The sequence below is a fragment of the Girardinichthys multiradiatus genome, unplaced genomic scaffold (assembly GCF_021462225.1).
Source record: "Girardinichthys multiradiatus isolate DD_20200921_A unplaced genomic scaffold, DD_fGirMul_XY1 scaffold_29, whole genome shotgun sequence".
Taxonomy (NCBI): Eukaryota; Metazoa; Chordata; class Actinopteri; order Cyprinodontiformes; family Goodeidae; genus Girardinichthys; species Girardinichthys multiradiatus.
Window position 1 is genome coordinate 106,179 of NW_025917682.1, and position 24,428 is coordinate 130,606.

General features: G+C 40.9%; 1 protein-coding gene across 1 annotated transcript in view; it reads left to right on the forward strand.

Moving 5' to 3' along the window:
- The first annotated feature begins 1,354 nt into the window (after nt 1-1,354).
- LOC124865147 (uncharacterized protein DDB_G0283697-like) overlaps nt 1,355-24,428 on the forward strand; it is a 28,902-nt gene continuing 5,828 nt past the window's right edge. Inside the window, exons 1-3 of the mRNA XM_047360111.1 lie at nt 1,355-1,759; nt 18,582-18,873; nt 20,161-20,346. Of these exons, the coding sequence (XP_047216067.1) occupies nt 1,355-1,759; nt 18,582-18,873; nt 20,161-20,346 (883 nt within the window). The remainder of the gene's footprint in view (nt 1,760-18,581; nt 18,874-20,160; nt 20,347-24,428) is intronic.

Consider the following 24,428-nt stretch of genomic DNA (forward strand, 5'->3'; position numbering starts at 1 on the left):
TTTTTCTGGCCATAATACAAATTCTAACAGTCTATTCAGTAGAACTATCAGCTGTGTACTGTATCCACCTCCTCCACAACACAACTGATGATCCCAAACCCATTTATAAGGCTTGAAATCCCACTTATTAAACCTGAAAGGGCACACCTGTGAAGTGAAAACCATTTCAGGTGACTACCTCTTGAAGCTCATCAACAGAATGCCAAGAGTGTGCGGAGCAGTAATCAAAGCAAAAGGTGGCTACTTTGAAGAACCTAGACTATAAGACATATTTTCAGTTGTTATCTCCCATTCCACCACATCCCAAAGGTGCTCTATTGGATTGAGATCTGGTGACTGTGGAGGCCATTTGAGTACAGTGAACTCATTGTCATGTTCAAGAAACCAGTCTGAGATGATTCGTACTTCATGACATGGCGTGTTATCCTGCTGGAAGTAACCATCAGAAGATGGGTACACTGTGGTCATAAAGGGATGGACATGGTCAGCAACAATACTCAGGTAGGCTGTGGCGTTGAAACGATGCTCAATTGGTACTAAGGGGCCCCAAATGTGCCAAGAAAATATCACCCACACCACCAGCCTGAACCATTGATATAAGGCAGTATGTATCCAGGCGTTCAGGTTATTGAAGCCAAATTCTGACCCCACCATCCGAATGTTGCAGCAGAAATCGAGACTCGTCAGACCAGGCAACATTTTTCCAATCTTCTATTGTCCAATTTTGGTGAGCCTGTGCGAATGGTAGCCTCAGTTTCCTGTTCTTAGCTGCCAGGAGTGGCACCTGGTGTGGTCTTCTGCTGCTATAGCCTATTTGCCTCAAGGTTCGACGTGTTGTAGGTTCAAAGATGCTCTTCTGCATGCCTTGGTTGTAACGAGTGGTTATTTGAGTTACTGTTGCCTTTCTATTAGCTCAAACCAGTCTGGCCATTCTCCTCTGACCTCTGGCATCAACATGGCATTTGCTCCCACAGAACTGCCACTCACTGGATATTTTCTCTTTTTCGGACCATTCTCTGTAAACCCTAGAGAAGGTAATCCTTAAAAATCCCAGTAGATCAGCAGTTTCTGAAATACTCAGACCAGCAATCTGGCACCAACAACCATGCCACGTTCAAAGTCACTTAAATCACATTTCTTCCCCATTCTGATGCTCGGTTTGAACTGCAGCAGATTGTCTTGACAATGTCTATATGCCTAAATACATTGAGTTGCTGCCATGTGATTGGCTGATTGGAAATTTGTGTTAACGAGCAGCTGGCCGGTGAGTGTATATCAGATTGTTCTAATCTTTATTATCTTTGTAACATTGTCAAGGTAAAGTTGTTCATAATGCATGTAATGTCTTTCAATGATGTCTGCAGATTTTAAAGAAGAGGCTCCTGAAGAACAGAGTCCTGATATGGACCAACAGGAGCTGGAGCTCCTCCACATAAAGGAGGAAAGTGAAAGAATCTGGGCCAGCCAGGATGGAGAGCAACTGAATGTGAAGGAGGAGACTGATGATACCAGGTTTCCAGTAACTGTTGTTCATATGATGAGTGAAGAGGATGAAGAGAAACCTCTGTTCTCTCAGCTTCATCAACACCAGACAGACGACAGAGATCTTCCAAGCAGCAGCTCAACTGACCAGATAAAAGCAGAAATTAAAGTAGAGGACTGTGGAACATCAGAAACCAGCATAAACCCAGATCTAAATACTCATGGAGGCTTTTCCAACTATTCACTGACTAAAGACAGTGAAGATGATGAAGAGGATGTGAAGCATCATGAATCTGAGCTTAAACACTTGTCAGACTCTGAAACTGAAGACAGTGAGGATGATGAAGAGGATGATGTGAAGTATCATAAATCTGAGCTTAAACACTTATCAGACTCTGAAACTGAAGACAGTGAGGATGATTGGAAGGAGAGCAGGACTCCAGGGTCAGGCAGAAACACTGTCAACAAATCTTTGAGCTGCTCTGAGTGTGGGGGAAAATTTGCTAACAGACGCTCTCTTCAGAGTCACATGACATGTCATCCAAGATTAACGTCTTCAGATTGTTCCGGTAATGAGACTTGTTTCAGAGAAAAGAAAATTATAGATTCACTGACAAATGTCCAGAAAGGTAGTAAAACGTTTAATTGTGGTGAGTGTGGTCAAGGTTTACCAGGAAATATAATTTAAAACAACACACAAAAGTCCATACTGGGGAGAAACCCTTTAGTTGTGATGCATGTGGAAAAAGATTTGCCTACAAGTCAAATTTAAACATACACATGAGAAATCACAAAGGAGACAAAGCCTTTGGTTGTGATGCATGTGGAAAAAGATTTGTGCAGAAGTCAACTTTAGATAAACACATGAGAATCCACACAGGAGATGAACCTTTTGGTTGTGATGCATGTGGTAAACGATTTGCAGTCAAATCAAAATTAAACACACACATGAGAATTCACACAGGAGATAAACCTTTTGGTTGTGATGTATGTGGAAAAAGATTTTGCTACAAGTCAGTTTTAAAAAAGCACATGAGAATTCACAAAGGAGACAAACCCTTTGGTTGTGATGTATGTGGAAAAAGATTTCACTACAAGTCAGATTTAAACACACACTTGAGCATTCACACAGGAGATAAACCTTTTGGTTGTGATGCATGTGGTAAACGATTTGCAGTCAAATCAAAATTGAACACACACATGAGAATTCACACAGGAGATAAACCTTTTGGTTGTGATGCATGTGGAAAAAGATTTGTCTTCAAGTCACAATTAAACACACACATGAGAATCCACACAGGAGACAAACCCTTTGGTTGTGATGTATGTGGAAAAAGATTTCACTACAAGTCAGATTTAAACACACACTTGAGAATTCACACAGGAGATAAACCTTTTGGTTGTGATGCATGTGGTAAACAATTTGCAGTCAAATCAAAATTAAACACACACATGAGAATTCACACAGGAGATAAACCTTTTGGTTGTGATGCATGTGGAAAAAGATTTGTCTTCAAGTCACAATTAAACACACACATGAGAATCCATACAGGAGACAAACCCTTTGGTTGTGATGTATGTGGAAAAAGCTTTGTGCAGAAGTCAACTTTAGATAAACACATGACAATCCACACAGGAGATAAACCTTTTGGTTGTGATGCATGTGGAAAACGATTTGCAGTCAAGTCACAACTAAACACGCACATGAGAATTCACACAGGAGACAAACCTTTTAGTTGTGATGCATGTGGAAAAAGATTTGCCTGGAAGTCATATTTAGACAAACACATGAAAATCCACACAGAAGACAAACCCTTCGCCTGTGATGCATGTGGAAAGAGATTTTCCTGGAAGTCAAATTTAGATAGACACATGAAAATCCACACAGGAGATTAACATTTGCTTGTGATGCATGTGGAAAAAGTTGTGCTTCAAAATCATATTTATACAAACACATGACAAATCCACACAGGATAGAAAAAACATTTGGTTCAGATGCTTGTGGCAACTTCTTTGCCTTCAAGTCATCTTTAAACATACACACAAGAATCCAAACTGGAGAGACACTTTTTTGATGAAATAAAAGATAAACCCTTTGCTGGTTATGATTGTTAAGCATAATTTAAGACCCTCTTTACACCATATTGCGTAGGTCCCAGGAAGCAATGTTTTTCCACGTCTGTTATCAGTTTAGCTAGCCAATAGTGGCAGATTCATGGAAGTCCCAGTTGCTTGTTCTGAAAAGCAGCAGCAGCTCGCTTATTTAGTTTGCCCAGGAGTGGATATACACCAGATAGATAGTGGTGAAAAAGTGTTTGCCACCTAAACCTAATAACTGGTTGGGCTAACCCTCAACAGCAACAACTGCAATAAAGCATTTGCTATAACATGCAATGAGTCTTTTACAGCCCTATGGAGGAATGTTGGTCCACTAATTTTTGCAGAATTGTTGTAATTCTGCCACAATGGAGGGTTTTCGAGCATGAGCACGTTTTTTCTCAGTTAAGATTATAATACAGTTTTAAAGTCACACATTAACTGTGACTGTCTTATCTTTTTCAGAAGTCTTAACTGTCTTATCTTTTTCAGAAGTAGAAAACTACAAGTATAATGAAAGCAACATGTATGATGATTTTCAATGTTTCTACAATTATTAAATGTAATGAAGAGTGGTAATGTTAATCAATTGTGATGTATTCATAAAAATGAAGTGATGGTTTTTTTTTTTAGCTATAACTGGTATGAGAGCAAGAAGCAGAGAAATGGTGTTAGAAAGCTTGAGGCTGAGCAGATAAGGAGGGCACCATGGCTTGGGAGCCAGAGGCGGCAGAGACATAACATTAGGACGGGAGGGGCAGAGCCAGCTCACGGGAACTGGGCATGGATGGAAGGTCAACGAGCAAGATCAAGTCATAACAAGCATGGGAGCGAGAAACGAGAAGCCAGGTTCATGCTGTTTTCATCAGTCTGAAGTTCGAAAAACAGGCAAAAGTCATCGGACCAGGATGGGAGCGGGAGTCATGAAGGTCAAAAAACAGGCAAAAGTCATAACACAGGGAGCCAGCTGGGGGATGTTTACGACTCTGTCTACGGAGGCCAGGAGACGGCACCGAAAAGTCACGGCGACCGTGTAACTCAATGATGGGATAGCCTGCCCGGCAACAGGGGATGAGCAGTGAGGCTATCTGCACTATAAAAACTCTGCCAAAGAAAGAAATGGGGTCGTTTCCTTGCAGAAGACCAGCGAACAAGATGGGAGAAAGAAAGAAGCTACAGATGAATCAGAAGACCGGAGACGCAGCCCCGCTGACAATTCTGCATTATAGAGAGGATCAACCCGTGTGCCCTGAGAAGAGCTGCAACTCAGAATTGAGAATCTGAATTTCATCTGTTGCATTTTTACCAAGAAAACTGAAGTGAACTTGGTCAGTGAACAACTGATTGCTCTAAGTTTCAGGCTTCTGGAAATCCTGAACCAACCTCAATTACACCTCAAAGGTTTCCTTCAACTATTCAGGCTCTGGAAGCTACCGACATTTGAAACATATGCCAACAAAGTTTTCGTTTTTTAAATTGAAAATTTTTTTTTTTCAACTTTGCCATTGAAACCCCGAGCATCAGTGCCTGTCCACTTAGAGGAAGAAAACTGAAGATTTGCCTCTCATCCAAGAAAACAATCACTTGTGGCCTACTGAAGAAATCACTCCAGTCGGATCCATGGTGAGCCTCCGTCTCCAAAGCCTCTTCAGCCTTACCAGTTTCAGCATTAGGGAAAGATAGGTTAAGTTGATTGATTTATTTCTATTATTCAATTTTGCTGATTGTTAATCTGTTACTGACACCTGCAAAATTAAATAAAGCATATAAAATTCTAGATTTATTGTGAACAATAATTTATTGTGGTGAATTATTTGAGTCACCTTATTTCTGGGTTTTTCGTTGGTGGTAAAAAGTCTTGTTGCCTGGTTCCAAATGATTTTAGGAGGTTTTTTATAGGTTTCCTTAAGCCAAACTTGTTAAAACAATGCCCTTGGGGCTCGTGCTGAGCCACTAAAATCAACCTAACCCATATACCAATTGAAAGTTGTAAAATAGGTAATGAGCCGCCATTAACAGAAGTGAAAATCGCTCCTTTTGGGTTTTTTTGAGTTTTTACGGATGCCGTTCGGCCATAAAGGTGCTGCACAGACGTTCCAGTGAATCATGGACTTGAGATGAGCTGTTTTTAAAACCTTCCAGCAGCAAAGTTTCTCTTCTGCTGTTGATCTTAGATTTGTTGTATATTATACCTAAAATAAAAATGCCCTTGTTTGCCTTAAAAAGCATTTATCTGTAAGACAGGAGTAAAGAGACATTCTGAGTAAAATCATAACCCATCAAAAGGATCAAGCTTTCTAATAAAAACATCAACAGTTATCAAAATCTTCAAAACAGTCAGTAATTTTTTATTCCAACGCAGGGCAACACACACCTAAGGGCAATTTAGAGAGACCAATTAACCTAACAAGCATGTTTTTGGATTGTGGGAGGAAGCTGGAGTACCCAGTGAGAACCCACGCATGCATGGGGAGAACATGCAAACTCAATTCAGAAGGACCCCCCGGCCAGGAGTTGATCCCAGGACCTTCTTGCTGCCAGGTAACAATGCTACCAACTGCGCCACCATAAAGAAAGACAATTAAATCATTGGATACCTTTGTGTTTTAGAATTTCATATTGATACCATGACACCGTGAAACCAACATATTTACAGTCCAGGTTATCACACCATTGTGGCATCTCTGATTTTACCTACTGTACTGTTCACTGATAATATTTATCAGATTTTCTTCTCTAGTTCTAAGATAAATTTGTTCATAATGCATGTAATTCTAGATCTAGCTCCATCATACATCAGAGATCTGATGGTTCCATACGTTCCTAACAGAGCACTTTGTTCTCGGACTGCAGGTTTACTGGTGGTTCCTAGAGTCTCTAGAAGTAGAATGGGAGGCAGATCCTTTAGTTATCGAGCTCCTCTCCTGTGGAACCAGCTCCCAGTTTTAGTCCGTGAGACGGACACCCAGTCTACTTTTAAGGCTAGGCTTAAAATTTTCCTTTTTGATAAAGCTTATAGTTGGAGTGGCTTAGGTTATCCTGAGTTATCTCTGTAGTTATGCTCCTATAGGCTTAGCCTTCTGGAGGACATAAAGAGACTTTCACCCTGTTCGCTACATTCTCGCACTACTCTCCAATTTTGCATTATTTGCTGTTATTTCAGCTTTTAACTTTGTTCTCTCTTTTCTCTTCCTAGAAGCTACAACTGGCCTGACTCTGTGTCTACCTGTAACACCTTTCTGGATAGGGGCATCATCCAAGCTTCTGCTGGCAACAACTTAATGCTCACCTTCTACCGATGATACACATGACCCTGTCTTTCAGTGTTTAACCCTTTCTCTCTCCTAGACATGGCTACTGACTGAGCTTTTACTCTGACTAACTCTATGTGCTCTCTTTCATTCTCTAACCTTGAAAACTGGCTCAGAGTTTATCTGTTCTTTCTTTCTAGGTGAAACAACTAAAGGAGCTACATCCATTAACATTTACTTTTCCTTCCCATAGAAAGTACTCCTGGATCAGTGCTTCTTTGTTCTCTTTGTGTGTCTGCTCTGTTCTCTCAAACCCCCAGTCGGTCATGGCAGATGGGCGCTCACACTGAGCCTGGTTCTGCTGGAGGTTTCTTCCTGTTAAAAGGGAGTTTTTCCTCTCCGCTATGAGGGATTGCTGCAAAGTCAACGCCAGTGACTGTCAACTGTCGCTACATGCAAAAAGATTTTCCCAGAAGTCACATTTAGCCCCACACACAAAAAGCCACACAGGGGAGAAATCCCTTAGTTGTAATGTTTGTGGGAAATGATTTATCCGTAAAACAACTTTAAACCAGCACATAAAAACCCACACAGGGGAGAAGTCCCTTGGTTGTGACAGTTGCGGAAAAAGACTTGCCTACAAGTCACTTTTAAACAACCACATGAGAATCCACACAGGAGATCAACCTTTTAGTTGTGATGGTTGTGGGAAAAGGTTTGCCTCCAAGTCAGATTTAAACATACACACGAGAATCCACTCAGCAGAAAAACCCTTTGATTGTGATGCATGTGAAAAGAGATTTTCAAAGAAGTCCAATTTGGGCAAGCACATGAAAATCCACACAGGAGACAAACCTTATAAGTGTGATCTTTGTGGGAAAATATTTACCCAAAAAACAACTTTAAACCAGCACACAAAAACCCACACAGGGGAGATGTTAGGTATTATTTCGTCAACTCAGAGGTAAGAACGATACCGTCAGAGTTACTTGTGACAAGGGTAGCCCACTTCGCAGTGAAACTACAAAGTTTTGACACCCTATCTCTTTATTTATATACACAATTCAACAGACAGTTCAGACAGGGTGTATGTGTGTGAGACGGAAAGGAGGCTGGTTCACACAGAGATAACAATGATCTCACACACACAGGGAGGAAGGCATAGTGCAGGTGCCTTGCAACCCAAGGTTTTTACATGAGTGATAACAAGTTTTTGCACCCATCCAACAGTCCCTCCTTTTATCACAAGTAAAAACATTTAATATAAAAACGAGTAAGAAAAATACTCTGTATGAGCGAAAACCCACGGACGGTAAACAGATTATATTTTGTGGGAAATACTCATACGGCCCCGCCGCCCTCGGCGACCATGAAAAGTTAAATGTTGAATAATACTTGAAATCATAAAAATAAAAGAATAATACTTGAAATAAAAGAATAATACTTGAAATCATAAAAATAAAAGAATAATACTTGAAATTATAAAAATAAAAGAATAATACTTGAAATCATAAAAATAAAAGAATAATACTTGAAATCATAAAAATAAAAGAATAATACTTGAAATCATAAAAACAAAAGAATAATACTTGAAATCATAAAAACAAAAGAATAATACTTGAAATCATAAAAATAAAATGATAATACTTAATTAATGAAAACAGTGAAACATAATAAAGGAATTTAAAAATCTGCCCTGTTTATGTCATCATTGTACTTTTTCTCATTTCACTTAAGCAACAACTTCTTTTGATTTTCTGCTGTAAGGTCATTTTATGAAATACAATGTATGAGTACACTCAGGCTTTTGATGTGATTTATTTACAACATGTCATCATAATCGTCCCCTTCATTTTCGTGCATTTCTACCTGGTTCAGTGTTGCATATGCCACCGTGACTGACTGAGTTACTATTCTTTGTACCATGCATTTGCAACATGGGATAATACATATTGACAGGAGACACAGAAGGCCCGTGCATGCTATTACTGCAACCAGGAGAACCTTAAACAGATTTATCCATCCCCCTGTGAGCATCCAATCTAACCAAGAAGAGATAGGATCTGGGTGGTCATGTGCCATGACATTTTGCAGATTCCGTAGGTTGTTTAATGCTCCCGTTATGTTTGCAGAGTGTATATTATCTGGGATATATGTGCAACAGGTGTTATTCAATAGAACACAAACGCCCCCCGTTGAAGCTGTTATAATATCCAAAGCCATGCGGTTTTGAATTATCATGGCTCGCATAGCGCTTATTTCTGTGTTTTGACCCTCTTCTACTATTATGGAGTTATTTAGAAACAATCCAAATCGATAACTTAAAGTTTCCACGCGCAGCATTAATTTGCCCACACCTAACCAGGGTAAGAGAGATAATAATGTTTTATCATCTTTAGACCAAAGTTTAAATTCATCTGGGACATTTGTTCCCCAAATGGGGTCATGTGGTTTAACATCTATTTCCCTTTTTGACCTCCTATGTGGTATAACTATAGTCTGCTTACTAAGTATCACAGTGTGATCTGATGTGAAAACTGGGGCACATACACCATACCAACTGGGTGGAAGTACATAATAAGCATTATTGCCACATAACCATGCCACCCCTTCTATCCAGTATGTGCCGTTTCTGGGATTATTCCTGTAAGTGTAGAAGTAGTTACATTTCGTAGTATTCCCTACAAAATGAGTATGATTTCCTGTAATATTTTGTCTTATGCAGTGTCAATGGTTTCCGGGGTCTGTTACATATGCTTTGAATGGTTCTGATATCCCTGTAATGTTGAGAGGTTGCCATTGTTTTCTGTCGCAAGTGCAGTTTTCTGGGTCACAGCTATAATTTAATCTCTGGTCACTGCGCAGTGTATAATTCACAACGATCTGATTTTTATCTGTCCACATTCCAGAAGTGTTAAATATGAAAGATTGGTTTGGCATAAGAAAGAACTTTTTATTTGTATATCCTATCAGGCCCATTGATATGGCGCAACTTGTCTCGGTGAGGTTCATAGCTTTGACATATATAGTGGGGCCTTGGAAATGCACGGGCATTATAGAACACACATAACAATCAGTTTTATTTTGAGTTTTAGCTGTGTCATACACATAACGATACCAGTAATTTTGCAGAAATGGGTGTGTGTCATGTCCTTCCGTCAGTGGTCTGAGATGGGTCCCGTCTGATGTCCATCTCTTCTGGTTCGGTATCCCCTCCTGTGGATCCTGCTTTAGATAGAGAAAGAGTCCTGCTACCAGAATTAAGCTCAGGCTTATCAGTCCTGTCCACATGTTACAGAGAGCCATTTTATAATTGGGCGCAGATCAGCTGTTTTCTTCACCGGTTTGAGACGCTGGGCCATATGGGTCCTCCAACCCCTTTGAATCCGGACTTCCTTCTGCTTACCCCGTCGGTTGGTTTGGCTCCTGTAACGGCAAAACTGGCTCACAGTGGCTTTTATGGATCCAGGAAGGCCTCTCTGCTATTTTCAGAGCTGTGGGCGTTGTTAGGAGTATTTGAAACGGCCCTTTCCAGCAGGGGGTGCTCCAATCCTTCCTGTGGAGTGTCTTAATCAGGACCAGGTCTCCAGGCCTCAGGTCGTTCTGTGGGATAGGAGCAGAGGTTATCGGCAGACCACTGGACATTTGTGCTTCTTTTGTCTGCAACATTTTGTTCATCCACTCAGCTAATGAAGTTTCCTGTTGTGCTTTCTCTATTTCATTCATATCAGAAGGCAGAGGAAACGGTCTGCCATGTACTATTTCAAATGGAGTGAGCCCAGATTGATTTGGAGTTATTCTCATCCATAGTTTGACCAGAGACAGACAGTCTGGCCACGGTCTGCCTGTCTCCTCAACTGTTTTTCTCAGTCTGTTTTTTATTGTCCCATTTGTTCGTTCAACCAGCCCAGCAGATTGTGGGTGGTAAGAACAATGATTTTTTAACTGAAACCCTAATGCTTTAGAGCACAGTTCTATTACATTATTTACAAAATGAGTCCCATTATCTGATCTTATGATTTTTGGGATACCATATGTAGGGAAGAAATGTGTCACAAAACTTTTTGCCACCGTGAGCGCATCACAGTGTTTTGCAGGATACATCTCAACCCACTTTGAAAATGCATCTATAACCACTAAACAATATTTATTTCCCCCTGACCATGATAATTCTATGAAATCCATGTGTATTGTGTGAAAGGGATGAATTGCTGCTGGGAACTGGCCTCTTTTGGGTCTCATGTTCCCCTGTGGATTATGTTTGCAGCAGATAATACATGATCTACAAAAATTCTTTGCATAGTCAGAAAAATTTAAAGCATAGAATTGATGTTTCACCAGATGTGACATATTTCTCTGTGACAAGTGGCATTTACCATGAGTCACCACCGCCGCCGTTTTATATAGATTTTTTGGTAAAACGGGTTTGTTTTCTATGTGGTATATATCATCTTTTTTCTCAGCCCCTCTTTTCAGCCAGGCCTTTATTTCAGTACTGGGTGCTGTCTGTTGCGCATCTTTCAGTACTGACATGTCTATAAATAGCAGGTCAGTCATTTTTAGTGTTAGGGGTTCTGTTGCTGCTTTCTTTGCAGTTAGGTCAGCAAAAGTATTCCCCTTTGTTTCTGTGCTAGAATCTGTTTGGTGAGCCTTACATTTACAGAGTGCTATTTTACCAGGTAGCTGTATTGCTGATAATAATCTTTTCAAAAGATTAAAATGTGTTAACTCTGTTCCTGATGATGTTTTAAAACCTCTATTCTGCCAGATTTTAGCATGGTGATGTACTGATCCAAAAACGTATTGGCTCTCTGTGTATATAGTAAGTATCTGTCCCTCATGTAGTTCACATGCTCTCACTACAGCATACAACTCTGCAGTCTGAGCTGAGCATGTTTTGGGCAAGGATTTAGCTTCTTATATGCTGTCAATGGTTGTCACTGCGTAACCAACTCTATTTTTCCCATATTCATCTTTTGATGCTGACCCATCTACAAACACAGTTTGTGAGTTAGGCAGTGGCGTTTGGGAAATGTCCTGTCTGGGTTTGGTGTCCTCTTCTACTTTTGCTTTACATGAATGTGGCTGTCCGTCCTCTGCCGTAGGTATTAAGGTACTTGGGTTTAACGGGCCACATCTTTGCAAGGTGATATTTGGTTGTGAGAGTAGTAAAGAAGTTAATGCAATATGTCTTGCATGTGTCAAAAAAGGAAGTGAGGTCTGTAGTAAAACAAGTGAAACAGAATGGGGAACTTTTAACGTCAGCGGGTGGCATAGAACTATTTCAGCTGTTTGCTTCACTGCTTCAGCGGCAGCAGAGCATGCTTGCAAACACGCAGGAAAACCCCCGGCCACCGCGTCGAGTTTCTTTGAGTAAAAGGCTAGGGGTCTATCTTTAGACCCAAAGGGTTGTGTCAGTACAGCTTTCATATAGCCCTGACATGAGTCCACGCACAGCGTGAATGGTTGGCTGTAGTCTGGTAAGGCTAATGTAACTGTGGTTTGCAGTAAGTTCTTTAAGTTAATAAATGCTTTTTCCCCCTCTTCTGTCCAAATAATTTTGTCCCTTAATGTCATGTTTGTTCCATAAATCATAGATTGTAATGGTTGCACTATGGCTGCATAGTCGGGCAGCCACTCTCTGCAGAAATTACAAAGTCCTAAAAAGGACATCATTTGCTGCTTTGTTATTGGTTTTGGGGCTTCATGTATGGCTGTTTTTCTGCTATTCAGCAGGGAGCGTCCATTCTGTGACAGTGTGTGCCCTAAATAAACTACTTCATTTTTACAAAACTGCAGCTTATCTCTTGACGCCTTGTGGCCTGTTTCGTGTAGGTGCTTTAACACAGTAATTGTGGCCTCTTCACAGTGTTTTTCTGTGTCTGATGCTACTAAAATGTCATCCACATATAGCAGAACTTGACTGTGTTCTGGTATTATGCAGGTGCTCATTGAGTACCTTAATGCTTGTGTATATACATGTGGGCTTTCACTGAAACCTTGTGGAAGCCTAGTATAGGTGTATTTCTTTCCTTTAAACTGAAAACCAAACAAATGCTGTGATTCTTCATGCAGTGGTACTGTGAAGAAAGCATTACTAAGATCTATTACTGAGAAATACTTTTTATCTGGGGTCAGTGAATGCAGCAATGTGTGTGGATTTGAAACATCTGGAGCTGCATGCTGTACAATATCATTTATTTGTCAGAGATCTTGAACCATTCTCCACTTTCCTGTGCTGGCTTTCTGCACTGGAAAAATAGGTGTGTTACACGTAGCTTCAGGGGCTTCTCTTAATATTCCTGATTTTAACATGTCCTGTATTACTGGCTTAATACCTTCCTCGGCTTCTGGCTTTAAGGGGTATTGACGGACTAATGGCCTTTTTTCAGATATTAGTTTAACCTTGTATGGTGGGAACCCCTTTATTAATCCTACATCAGTTGATGATTGGGACCACAGTTCAGGTGGGACAGCTTTCAAGGCAGAGTGTTTTAGATTTTGTTTTTCTTCAACCAGACACTGTAGCTTTCAATCAGCTTCATCCATATGCGTTTTTGGATGTACTCTGATCACCCACCCTAGAGTGAGTCTCCAGATCCCTGTATTATGATCTATTTTCCAGTCAGAGTCTGTTGATGCCTCATATCTCCCTCTCTCAGCTCTTTGTAGAGAATGTTCTGAATTCTTCCATTGACCCCCTACAGGTTTAGTCAGTGATAGATGAGGGGTGTGGTCTTTAAACAGTTGTAGTTGTTTTTCCGACAGTAGGACTGAGGCAGAAGATTTCCCTGTTTTGGGGTCAACATACAGATTTTGTATGGTAACGGTTTGATTATTCTCTCTATGAAAAACAGTGTCATATTGATAATCTGGCCCTGCAGTGTTTTTGTATCTCATAGTCACATGGAGTTCAGTGTCTGGCATGTACTGAGTTTGTTGAAAAATTTGTTTTTCTCTTGTTTTTCTTAGCAGCTCTCTAGCTGTTGGGGATGGTCCTAGATCTAGAGACCAGTAATAGTGTGGTTGTGAGGACCCGTGTACAACTAGGGCTCCCTCCTCAACAATAGCTTTCATGCCTGTTTCTGTAGACACGATGTTTATGTGTAACTTCTGCATAATGTCTCTCCCTAGCAGATTTACTGGACATTTCTGACTAATTAGAACGGGAGCCTGGCATGTGGATCCTGTTTCAGGCTCTTTTATGAACACCGGTGTGCTTAGATAATGGACCTCTGATGTACCGGCTGCAGATCTAACATGTACTGCAGTGTTAGAATATTTTACTCCAGGTGGGGGTTCAGTTAATACTGTCCTACATGCCCCCGTGTCACACAAGCAGTTGTACACTTTTTCATTTATTATTATGTTCTTGTAGGGTAAATCTTGTGATTTGCTTAACGCTATCAGTTCTAAGGCTGCTTGTATGTCAACTTCCTCCATATCAGAGTTATCTTCTTCCCCTGCAGAGGGCTGAGGCGGTAATTGTCAATTTTGGTTGGAGTTGGGGTTGTATACCGGTTTCTCCTGACAATCTCTTGCGAAATGTCCTTGCTTGTTGCAAAGCCAACAGTTCTCATCTCTTGCTCTGGAGCTTTGTAAGTTTACTTTGCATCCTCTGGCGTAATGCCCTGTTTTGCCACACCTCCGACACACAATGCTTTGTGTGTTTCTGAATTCTCCTCCTCCTCTGCTCCCCCCGCCTCTAAATCTTCCCCTCCCCCTTGACGAGTGTGCTGACACTTGTTGCAATGTTATTAAACCATCTTGCATTGTGAATGTGTCTGTTTTCCTGTGTTGTTGCGTTTTGTGTGCATGGTCTGCATATTCCAACGCCTGGGTGACAGTGCCTGTATTCTGGTGAACCCAATGTTTATCTATGTATCGGCTGAGCTCAGGTTTTAATCCTTGCAAAAACGCTCTCTTCAGCTGCTGTTGATATGCCCCGCCTTCTACCTCATTGTATGGTATAGCAGAGTTTGCTCTGAAAACACGTCTCATTCTATCCAAAAAATCTTGTGGGTCTTCCTCATCTTTCTGTTTACATTGTGAGATTTTGCCGTAATCTGCTGTCTGTGTGTATTCTGTTCTGATTCAGTCATAAAGGATGCGTAAGGCATCTCTTAAATCTGCTGAATTGTGCGCCATTGAATTTTCCTGGGCATCATTTCCAGTGAAATCTCGGGCTACTCTACACCAGCGATGGCCAAAGAGCTGAGAGAGACACTGGTGCATTTCTCTGCCATTAAGATGGAAACTTCCTCTGAGTTCTGTGATAGCTGCTAAAAATTCCGGTACACCTTCCTGTATGTTTGGGATACCTTTTAAAGCGGCAGTTCTGTCTTCCTGCGTCCATGGCCTATATACTAGAATGGTTGGCGGCTGTGGATTATCAGCGTTACCTATGTTTGGATTGGCCACTTCTACAAGAGGAAATGTGTCTTCCTCTATTATTATTTTTTTTTTTTCAGATGGATGAAATTTCTGTTCATGAGCCTTTAAGGCTTCATTCGGGTATAAGCCGGGGTCAGTAGTGGGTTTTTTTTTACTCCTAGTTTGTACGCCTGTGCTCCCCCAGAAATTAGGAGATCAGGAGCTCTGTTCTTCTGTTTTAAGAGGGTTGCTTGATTTATCTGGCTTTTGGTCGGGGGTTTGAGGAGGTGCTGCTGCTGCGCCTTCTTCCTCCTCCTCACGCTGTACCACTGCCTGTGTAGCAGGCGGCTGCGCTCCTGGAGGCTGCCGCCTTTGCTGTCTGAAAACAGCTGTAGTCTCCTCCTCTTGCCGCACCATAACTGCGGCTGTTAACTTTTCTTTTCGCTTCTCCCTCTTATCCTGCCTCTGTATGTCTCTCAGCTTGCTCTGTTCCAACCATTTTTCTGACAGTTTATATTCAACCTTCCTTTGTCCTGTCTTTTGTCTCTTTTTAGTTTTCATTATTTCTAATTTTAGATCCCCTTGTAATTTTAAGACAGCCTTTGTTTCTAATTTGCCCAAAAACCCATGTTTTTTATTCCACCTATGGCAGATCATGCCTGCTCCTTCCACATAATTCTCCATACATTTTACATCTCCCTCCAAAGTATTTTTCTGTTTACTTTGTTTTTTCCCCATTATGTTTTATGTTAGTTTAATTGTAGTATGAATGTCCCAGATAAAAGGTCACTGGCATGAGACTTTAAGGAGAGGACATTAACACGGCCTTCTACTGCGACTAATTCACAGCGGTGTTAATTTTCTGGAATGAAATCCAACCTTAATCTCCAAAGTCACCAGTATGTAGTTTTAATCTGGGCAAAAGAAAAGACAGGACTAGCAGAATCCTGCTGATTCTATTAAAATGCTTAGTCCTCCAAACACACACAACACAGTCACACAGTTAGTTTCAGGTACCTTGTAATTTTTCTAAGTTAACTTGGTGTTATTTTATGAGCTCAATTTACTCTGTTCTTTTTACTTTTATAGCGCTTATTCTATTCTCTCGCAGAGGAATAACCCTTAGTCGTTTTATTTGGCCCCCTTCTTGGCGGGGCCCTACTTTAATTTGTCACTATCCCTTTCACGGTGGAATAAAACCATCCCAATGCAGCGTCCTTACTGGCGACGCACTACCAACGACTGTTAAGTACTTTTCTTATGAACTGTATTTTAAAACTGTCTCACCTCGGAGTTGACTTCTTGGTGACTCTCTGGACCCTGTGAGAGTCACCCCGCGCCGAGGAAGGCGATAACCCATTGGCCAGGTGTGAATTCACACACACCGGGACTTTCAGCCACTCCGGCTAGTGGAGGCTGTGCAGCGGTGCTTCGCTCGACGTCAGGCTTCCCCCACGGATCCCAGAGTCACTGTTAAAGCAAAGAGAAATAAGGTTATTGAATTAATCCGGCTACGAAGGACCAATAAATGTTAGGTATTATTTAGTCAACTCAGAGGTAAGAACGATACAGTCAGAGTTACTTGTGACAAGGGTAGCCCACTTTGCAGTGCAACTACAAAGTTTTGACACCCTATCTCTTTATTTATATACACAATTCAACAGACAGTTCAGACAGGGTGTATGTGTGTGAGACGGAAAGGAGGCTGGTTCTCACGAAGATAACAATGATCTCACACACACAGGGAGGAAGGCATAGTGCAGGTGCCTTGCAACCCAAAGTTTTTACATGAGTGATAACAAGTTTTTGCACCCATCCAACACAGATGATGCTGATAGGGGTATTTGATTTATTTGATCACACAGCTCTTGTTTTTGTTTCCCTTCAAGTAGTGTTTCAGCTACTGCACTCATGCATTCTTTGACAACCCCTGCCTCAGTAAATGTTTTTTTGTGTTGACCCAAAATCCAAGCAACTCTGAGGGAACATTGATGAGCCCGTTGTTGGGGAATAAAGGTGTGGCTCAGGATCCTGGTGGACTGCTCATACTGGGCTCTCAGACAACTTTTTGTGCTCTTCCTTCAGCTTTGACTGGGTATGTATGTTCAAAGCATTTATGTTTTGTCTCATAATGATGTTTCATATTGGCCCTTTTAATAAGTGCTACGGTTTCTGAACATATGAGACACACTGGTTTAGTGCTTCCAGGATGAATCCAGGAAGGATGAATAAAAATGAGTCTGTCCATTCCGGATTAAAGATCCTATTTTCACTGTCCACTTTTCTTTTTTTAGAAAGCGTCTGTTCCTTATCTTTCCGTTTCTCTGCCCCACCCATCTTGTTCAACTCTCTGTAGCACTGACCTGACTTCCTTTCTATGGCGCAGTCATTACTCTCCCTTTCTTCATCTTACTAGTCTCTTTCTCTACTTTCTATGATGTGGCTCTCTGTATTTCCTCAACTTTCGTGTGTCACTTTGATTCCTTCTCGTCTGACTTCTCTGCACTTACTGCAGTCACAATATTTACCACCAGGAATGCACAGACTTGTTTGGCTGAGAGCTATCACGTGGTGTGGGTTAACTGTCATACAATTGGTCTGTCCTTTTCCGTACACACTAAGATGCTACAGTGAAGTCTATAAAAGCGATGAAATTTAAAATAAAAGCGCCCTTCAAGTTTTAAATATTACCCCTTTGATTTTCTGTAGGTATGGGTCCAGACGGGACAGCTTCTGGGTCCAGACCCGGACCGCGGTCCGCCAGTTAATGACCTCTGGTATAGAAGATGAATGAATTGGCAGACAAGGTCACAAAAGAGGCAACCAGACACATTTTAGGTGAAATGGATATCAAGGTCCGTCGAATGGAAATTGAAAGTTTCATAAAGAATAAAATGAGGGAAAGATGGCAAAAACAATGGGAAGAAGAGAGAAAAGGCAGCTGGTTTTATAGAATTCAGTGGAAAACGGGAGAAATGGGGAGTACAGCAGGGAAGAAATAGTATGTCTCAGATTTGCGCACACATGATTAAATAGTACCTTATTCATCGTAGGAAAACATATTATAGGTAAATGTGATTATTGTAGAAAAGATTAAACTGTTTAACATATTTTGTTTTATTGTTAGAAATATAGTATTGAAAGAGTTCAGCTAATTTACAATCAATTAGATTTGAATTATTACAGACAAATTCAATATCTGATAGTTCTGAAGCTTTGCTAAATTATTTCAAAATGACTCGTTCATTTGAAAGGATATGATCGGTTTTTTTTAACTTTTTTATTTTTGTATTCGTCGTTCCAGTAAACACTCCATACCAGTTGGTGGCGGTAATGCACATCTACAGGTATTTGCCAACCGCCATAAAATCCTACAAGAAGAAGAAAGGATTTCCGGTTCCGCTGGCCCCGCCCCCTCTTCCCAAACACGCGGATCTCTTCCGGGTTTTTCATCCTTTGTTCCCTGTTCGTCAGCAGCCCAGAAGCGGGAGTGTTGATAAAGCTGTAAGAGAGCTGCAGCAGCAGCAGTTGATGAACTCTGGAAAGAAGTCCAGCAGCTTGAGGAACATCTGGTCAAAGAAACTGGAGGGAAGCAGGAGCTCAAACAGCGGCAGGACGCAGCAGAGGAAGAGACACCAGATGATGGATGATGTTTTCCAGCCCAGATTAGGTTTGGATGTTTCCTTCTTCATGCCAACTGTGTGGATGGTAGTTAAAGTTTAGGAGCCGTTTTCAGTCTGCTGGTGGATTATTCCTCTGAATTAGAACTCGTTGTTAGGATAGTGAAACATCAGCAGGAGCTTCTGGAGCCCAGCTCAGAAATATTAGAGTTTGAAACGACAGAGGATCATCTAACTGCGGTGAAGTGAGCCGATATAAGTCAATGGATCTGATGTGTGTGTGTGTGTGTGTGTGTGCTAATAAAGTAATTACACTGAATTTCTCCAACAGAATGACACTAAATGAACTTGTAATATATTTTTGATCTATTTTTCTTGTCATCAGGTTAGAAACTCTGTGGTGTTTTTACATCATTTTCCACAAATATCAACATCCAATAGAGGAAAATGTGTCCATCCTCTTTTTTCTCATTATTTTAGAACCTAAAAATAAAATAGATTCTTAAAAATTAAAACACATTTTAACATAGTAGATATTTATCAGAAATTATAAGTTGTCTTTTTCAAAAGGTCATGTAACGTTTGTGTCTTTAAATTAGTTTTATGTAGCTGGACTGAGGACAAAAATTGCTCTTTTTATTGTAAATGTGACAGACCTCTAGTTTAGGACAAAACATCTCACTGAATATGAAGTTCAATAAAATAACCAGAAACTGTTCTGTAATCTTCTTGTTGCTGATGTAGAGAGAGCTCCTTCAGTGCATATTAAACTATCGTTTGCACGTCAAATATTCTGAACATAAAGCCACAAGCATGGAGTAACACGTGTTCCCATCATTGAATAATAACGCTCACTGATATAAAAGTGATACTTAATAATTAAAGCTACAACTAATCATAAAATAGAATAGATCTCATGGGTTCTGATGGATTTCCCTCAGAAACTGTCCACTAATGCCGCCTGATGCATATTTCACACATTGAAGGATTGTTTAAGGAACAACTAGTTGTTGGTTTATGATAAATTATGTCTCCTTTTTCTTATCACTGAACTAAATGATGAAATGTGTTTATTTCTGGTCTCTGTGCTATATTCATATGAACAATCTCTACTTCACAAACCATCTGCTTCACAGCAAAACTCAGGCAATTATGTTTTATATAATAGTGATTTAATTCAGGGGTTAAATATGAGATTCTGCACATGACCTAAACTGTCAGTTCTTGAGGTTCAGTTTTCTCTAAACTGCTGATCAGATGTTTTTCTCTAATGTGAATCTTTACCAGCTTAGAAACATAAAGTTAAAGTTGTTCATAATGCATGTAATGTGTTTCAGTGCTGCCAGCAGATGTTAAAGAAGAGGCTCCTGAAGAACAGAGTCCTGATGTGGATCAGCAGGAGCAAGAGCCCCTCCAGATAAAGGAGGAACAGGAGGAACTCTGGACCAGTCAGGAAGGAGAGCAGCTCACTGTGAAGGAGGAGACTGATACCAGGTTTCCATTAACTGCAGCTCCTATCAAGAGTAAGGATTTGTTTGTGTGTGTGTCTCCTGTCTGGCAGCTAACAGTCTGGTGCATCTGGTTGTCTTTTATGATCAAAAGTAGATTAGCTTCACAATAAGGAGGAAGAAATGAGACGTTTCCTGAGCTGAAACTGCCGGGAAAATATGACAAACAGAATATAAAAATATCTACGCAGAATCTGGAGAGACTAAATTAAACTATTCTGCTCTCCTACAGACTCAAAGTTCACAACAAAAGGCTAAAAAAGTGAACTTTGCAGATGTCCCCTTTAACACTGCTCTTAATGCGCCTGAACCTGTTCCTCTAGAAGCTTCCAGAGAACTCTGTAATTAGTTTCTTAATTTCTTGGACAAGGTTGACATTAGGGCCTGTATTTCTCTTCCCTCCTATGACCCGTCCATCTTGGTCACCTGCCTCGCTGTCTTTGATCACTGGGAGCCTTATTTCCTTTCCTCTCTAGAGACACTGGTTATCAGTATGAAACCATCTGGCTCCCCCTGTGATGTTCTTCCTCCACGTCAGTTTGCTTTGTTAAGCTTTAGGCCGATCTCCAAGTTACCCATTTCTGTCCAAAATTTTGGAACAACAGTTTACAACCAGCTGAAGCCTTACTGGATAAATATATGATTATGGAAGTGTTCCAGTCTGGGTTTAAAACTTACCACTGAATCGGCTCTTTTAGGGATTTTTGATGATGTATTCTTAGCAACGGATTCTAGGAACTGCTTTTAGATTTACCAGCTGCTTTTGATCCAGTGGATCATAACGTTCTCATCTCCAGACTGGAGCAGTGGGTGGGCATCACTGGCTCAGCTCTTTAATGGTTCAGGTTCTACTTCTCTTATAGGAGTTTCTGGGTCATGGTGGATGATTTTACCTCCCCTGGGGGATACCTCAAGGCTCCATTCTTGGAGCCCTGAGGTTGCGTTTTATTTTTGTGCTGATGACTGTCCAAGTCTATTTCCCTTTAAAACATAATGTTTCTGTTTAGCCTCTCCTTGATTGTCTTAGTGACATCTGGGCACTAAAATTTAAAACAAGTTTGAATGTCCCACCCCAGTAGCAGCATTAATTCTGCTTCGTTGTTACATCAACTACCTCTCAGCGGTAGCCTGAAGGTCCTGGGTCTGACTCCCCCTCCTCATTTATCTTCTGCATGTAGCTTTGATATCTCTGTTGACCAGGTGCGTAGAGAGCTTTAAAAGCTTCACCCTAGGAAATCTCCTGATCCTGACGGTATCAGCCCAAGGGTTCTGAAGGCTTGTTCGGGTCAGCTGAGTGGAGTGCTGCAGTACCCCTTTGTTATGAGCCTGAAGCAACAAAGAGTTCCAGAGCTATGGAAAACATCATGTCTGGTCCCAGTGCCAAAGAAAGTACATTCTGAAGGACTTCATGGCTATAGACCCATAGCTCTGACCTCTCACATTATGAAGGTCAGAGAGAGGCTGGTTCTGGTGCACCTGAGGACACGGGTGTCTGCAGCCCAGAAGCCTCTGCAGTTTGTTCACCAGCCCCATGTTGGAGTTGGGTTCTGTGTGTGTCTTTTAGACTTTTATTGGTGCATGTTGTTTGTTTTTATGGGTGTATTTTATGCTGGGACAAATGAATTTCCCCTTTGAGGATTAATACAGTTTCAATCAATCAGTCAAAGCTTGGCTCACAGGTCCTCTATCTTTCAGTTGAGGCGGCCGTCAGAAATCAAGCCTCTTTAGTCTTTCTCTGTCTTGATGTGACATTTAGTGGCTAAAAGGCAACCAGCTTTGTCGGGAAACTGTTGGTCTAGAGTTGATGCACGCGCTGGGGATAGTATTTATCCTGATATTTAATTCCAGCTCCAGACCTTCTACAGGTAGAAGTCACCTTGGGCAAGAGGCGCTTATTCCCAAGGTTCCACATCGATGTATGGATGTACTGGCCTTGTGTGTGTGTGTGTGTGTGTACATGTACTTGCTGCTGATTAAGAACCATTTTTTGTATTTTTATCGTAAAGTGAGGACATTTTGACAAAGTGAAGACGTTTCCTGGTCCTCACTTTTTCAATTTCCGATTTTGGGACAGGGGTTAGGTTTAGGACTAAGGTATGAATTGAGTTTAGGCTCAAGAAATCAAGGATAATGGATGGAAGTAACTGAAAGTCCTCATGAAGGTAGAAGTACAAGGATGTGTGTGTCTTTGTTAGAATGGCATGTTGTGAAATTATGATTATTTGATTATAATTATTTAGAAAAAAATTGAATTTAAACATCATAATTAATATATAATGTATCATTCATATCCAAAATCACCCACCGTGTTTAGATATTCAGAATAAACTATGAAAATGTGATTGTTTGGCTGCTTGCACTTAATAATTGGAAGTATTAAGTGAGAAGCATGGACGTGAGGACATGATGAGTGGCTGAGATCTCGTGAGAGCTGTGCTCAAGTAATAACTCAAGTAAAACAAGCCAGTAAATTGAAGCCCAACATAGAAACTTTTAAAATACTAACCACTGTCTCATATTTCCCAATAAAACAAACTGGAAGAGGAAACCTTAGACAGCCTGGAGAGCTAGGTAAACAAATGTTTTGACAACATAGTAATGGGCAAAACACAAAAATCTGCATCCATGACCACAACAGCATCAAGATACCCCCGTTCAGAATGCTCGGCCAGCACCTCCACTATCTCTCCAGAGAAAAGATACACTGATGTCCTGGACTCTATTGACAAGAAGCTAACCAGCCTTGATGCTCGTCTTACCCTGGTGGAAGTTCTCCACAAGGAATTTTCAAGCTCTGAGGGAATCTCTGGAGTTCAGCCACAAACAACAAGCTTCGCTCACAGCCAAGAAACAAACGCTGAGGGATAAGGTAAAGAAATGTACCGATGGAATGATGCAGCTGTCTGAAACAAAGAAATGAGGGACACCATCCTGAATATACAAGCTTGCGGCATGTGGGACAACCTTGTCTTCTCTGGCATCCCGTAACGGTCAGAGGAGGACGCTGAATCCACTATCTGGGAATTTCTCCAAAGTCAGCTAAAACTCCCAAGTGACGAGGTTAAAAACATCACATTCCATTGTGTTAACTGGCTCGGAGGTAAGAAGCCCGACAACAACCGGCCTCGGCCATTTGTAGTGAAATTCAGCCACTACAAGCAGAAAGAGCAGGTCAGGAGTCGGGGCAGAGAGCAACGGGGACGAACTTCAGTGTCATTGACTAGTTTCCAAAGGAGATCCTCGATTGGAGGAGAGTATTATTCCCAATCAGGAAGAAATATATCACTGAAGTGGCTGTAGATAAACTCTGTTAATGGTCAGTTGTTCAGGGACCTGGTTGGATAAGAGGTTAGATAACGCAGTTATAATCTAATGTAAAGCACAGCTCAGCATGATGAAAACATGTACCTGTGAGGCAGGAGGAAAGAGACTCAAGATTGAAAATCCTCAAAAATAACAAAAAAAGCTTTATATATTATATACAAAATAATAAACATACGGTATTTTTATCAACAATGTAATAACTATTATTTTTCAGCTTTAAATTAAAGCATTTAAATCACTATATACATTTGTGTTTTAGAATATGGTAATTAACACTAGGACTCCCAAGCCCGTCAATTTGATGGCGAGCATTCTGGATGCGAGGCGGTGATGATGTCATCACATTACATTGGTCAGAATGCTAAAGGTTTTCTTGCACGCTATAAAATGATGGTTTTGACAAGAATTAATAGTATTTGATCAAAACCTATTATGTTTTATTATTATTTATATATAGTACTGAAAAATAATACAGAGTAGCGGGTACATTTAAAAAAAAAAAAGCTTTACTAATCTGACCAAAAGCTGGACAGTTCCATGTTACGCCCCCCTTTCACTCCGCGGACATAAACTAGCGCTAAACATGCCTTCAGCTCATCCACACTCATGTCCCAGGAGGAATCATCTCCTAAAACTCTGCGGGCCTCAGCCACCCTGCAGTCCTGAACATGGATGAGCATTTTGGCATCCACCAAGCAGAGGATCGCGGTCTGGGCATCTTGGATCTGGCGCTCTGTCTATACGTTCTGGCTCTGACGCCTCCCTCTACTTTC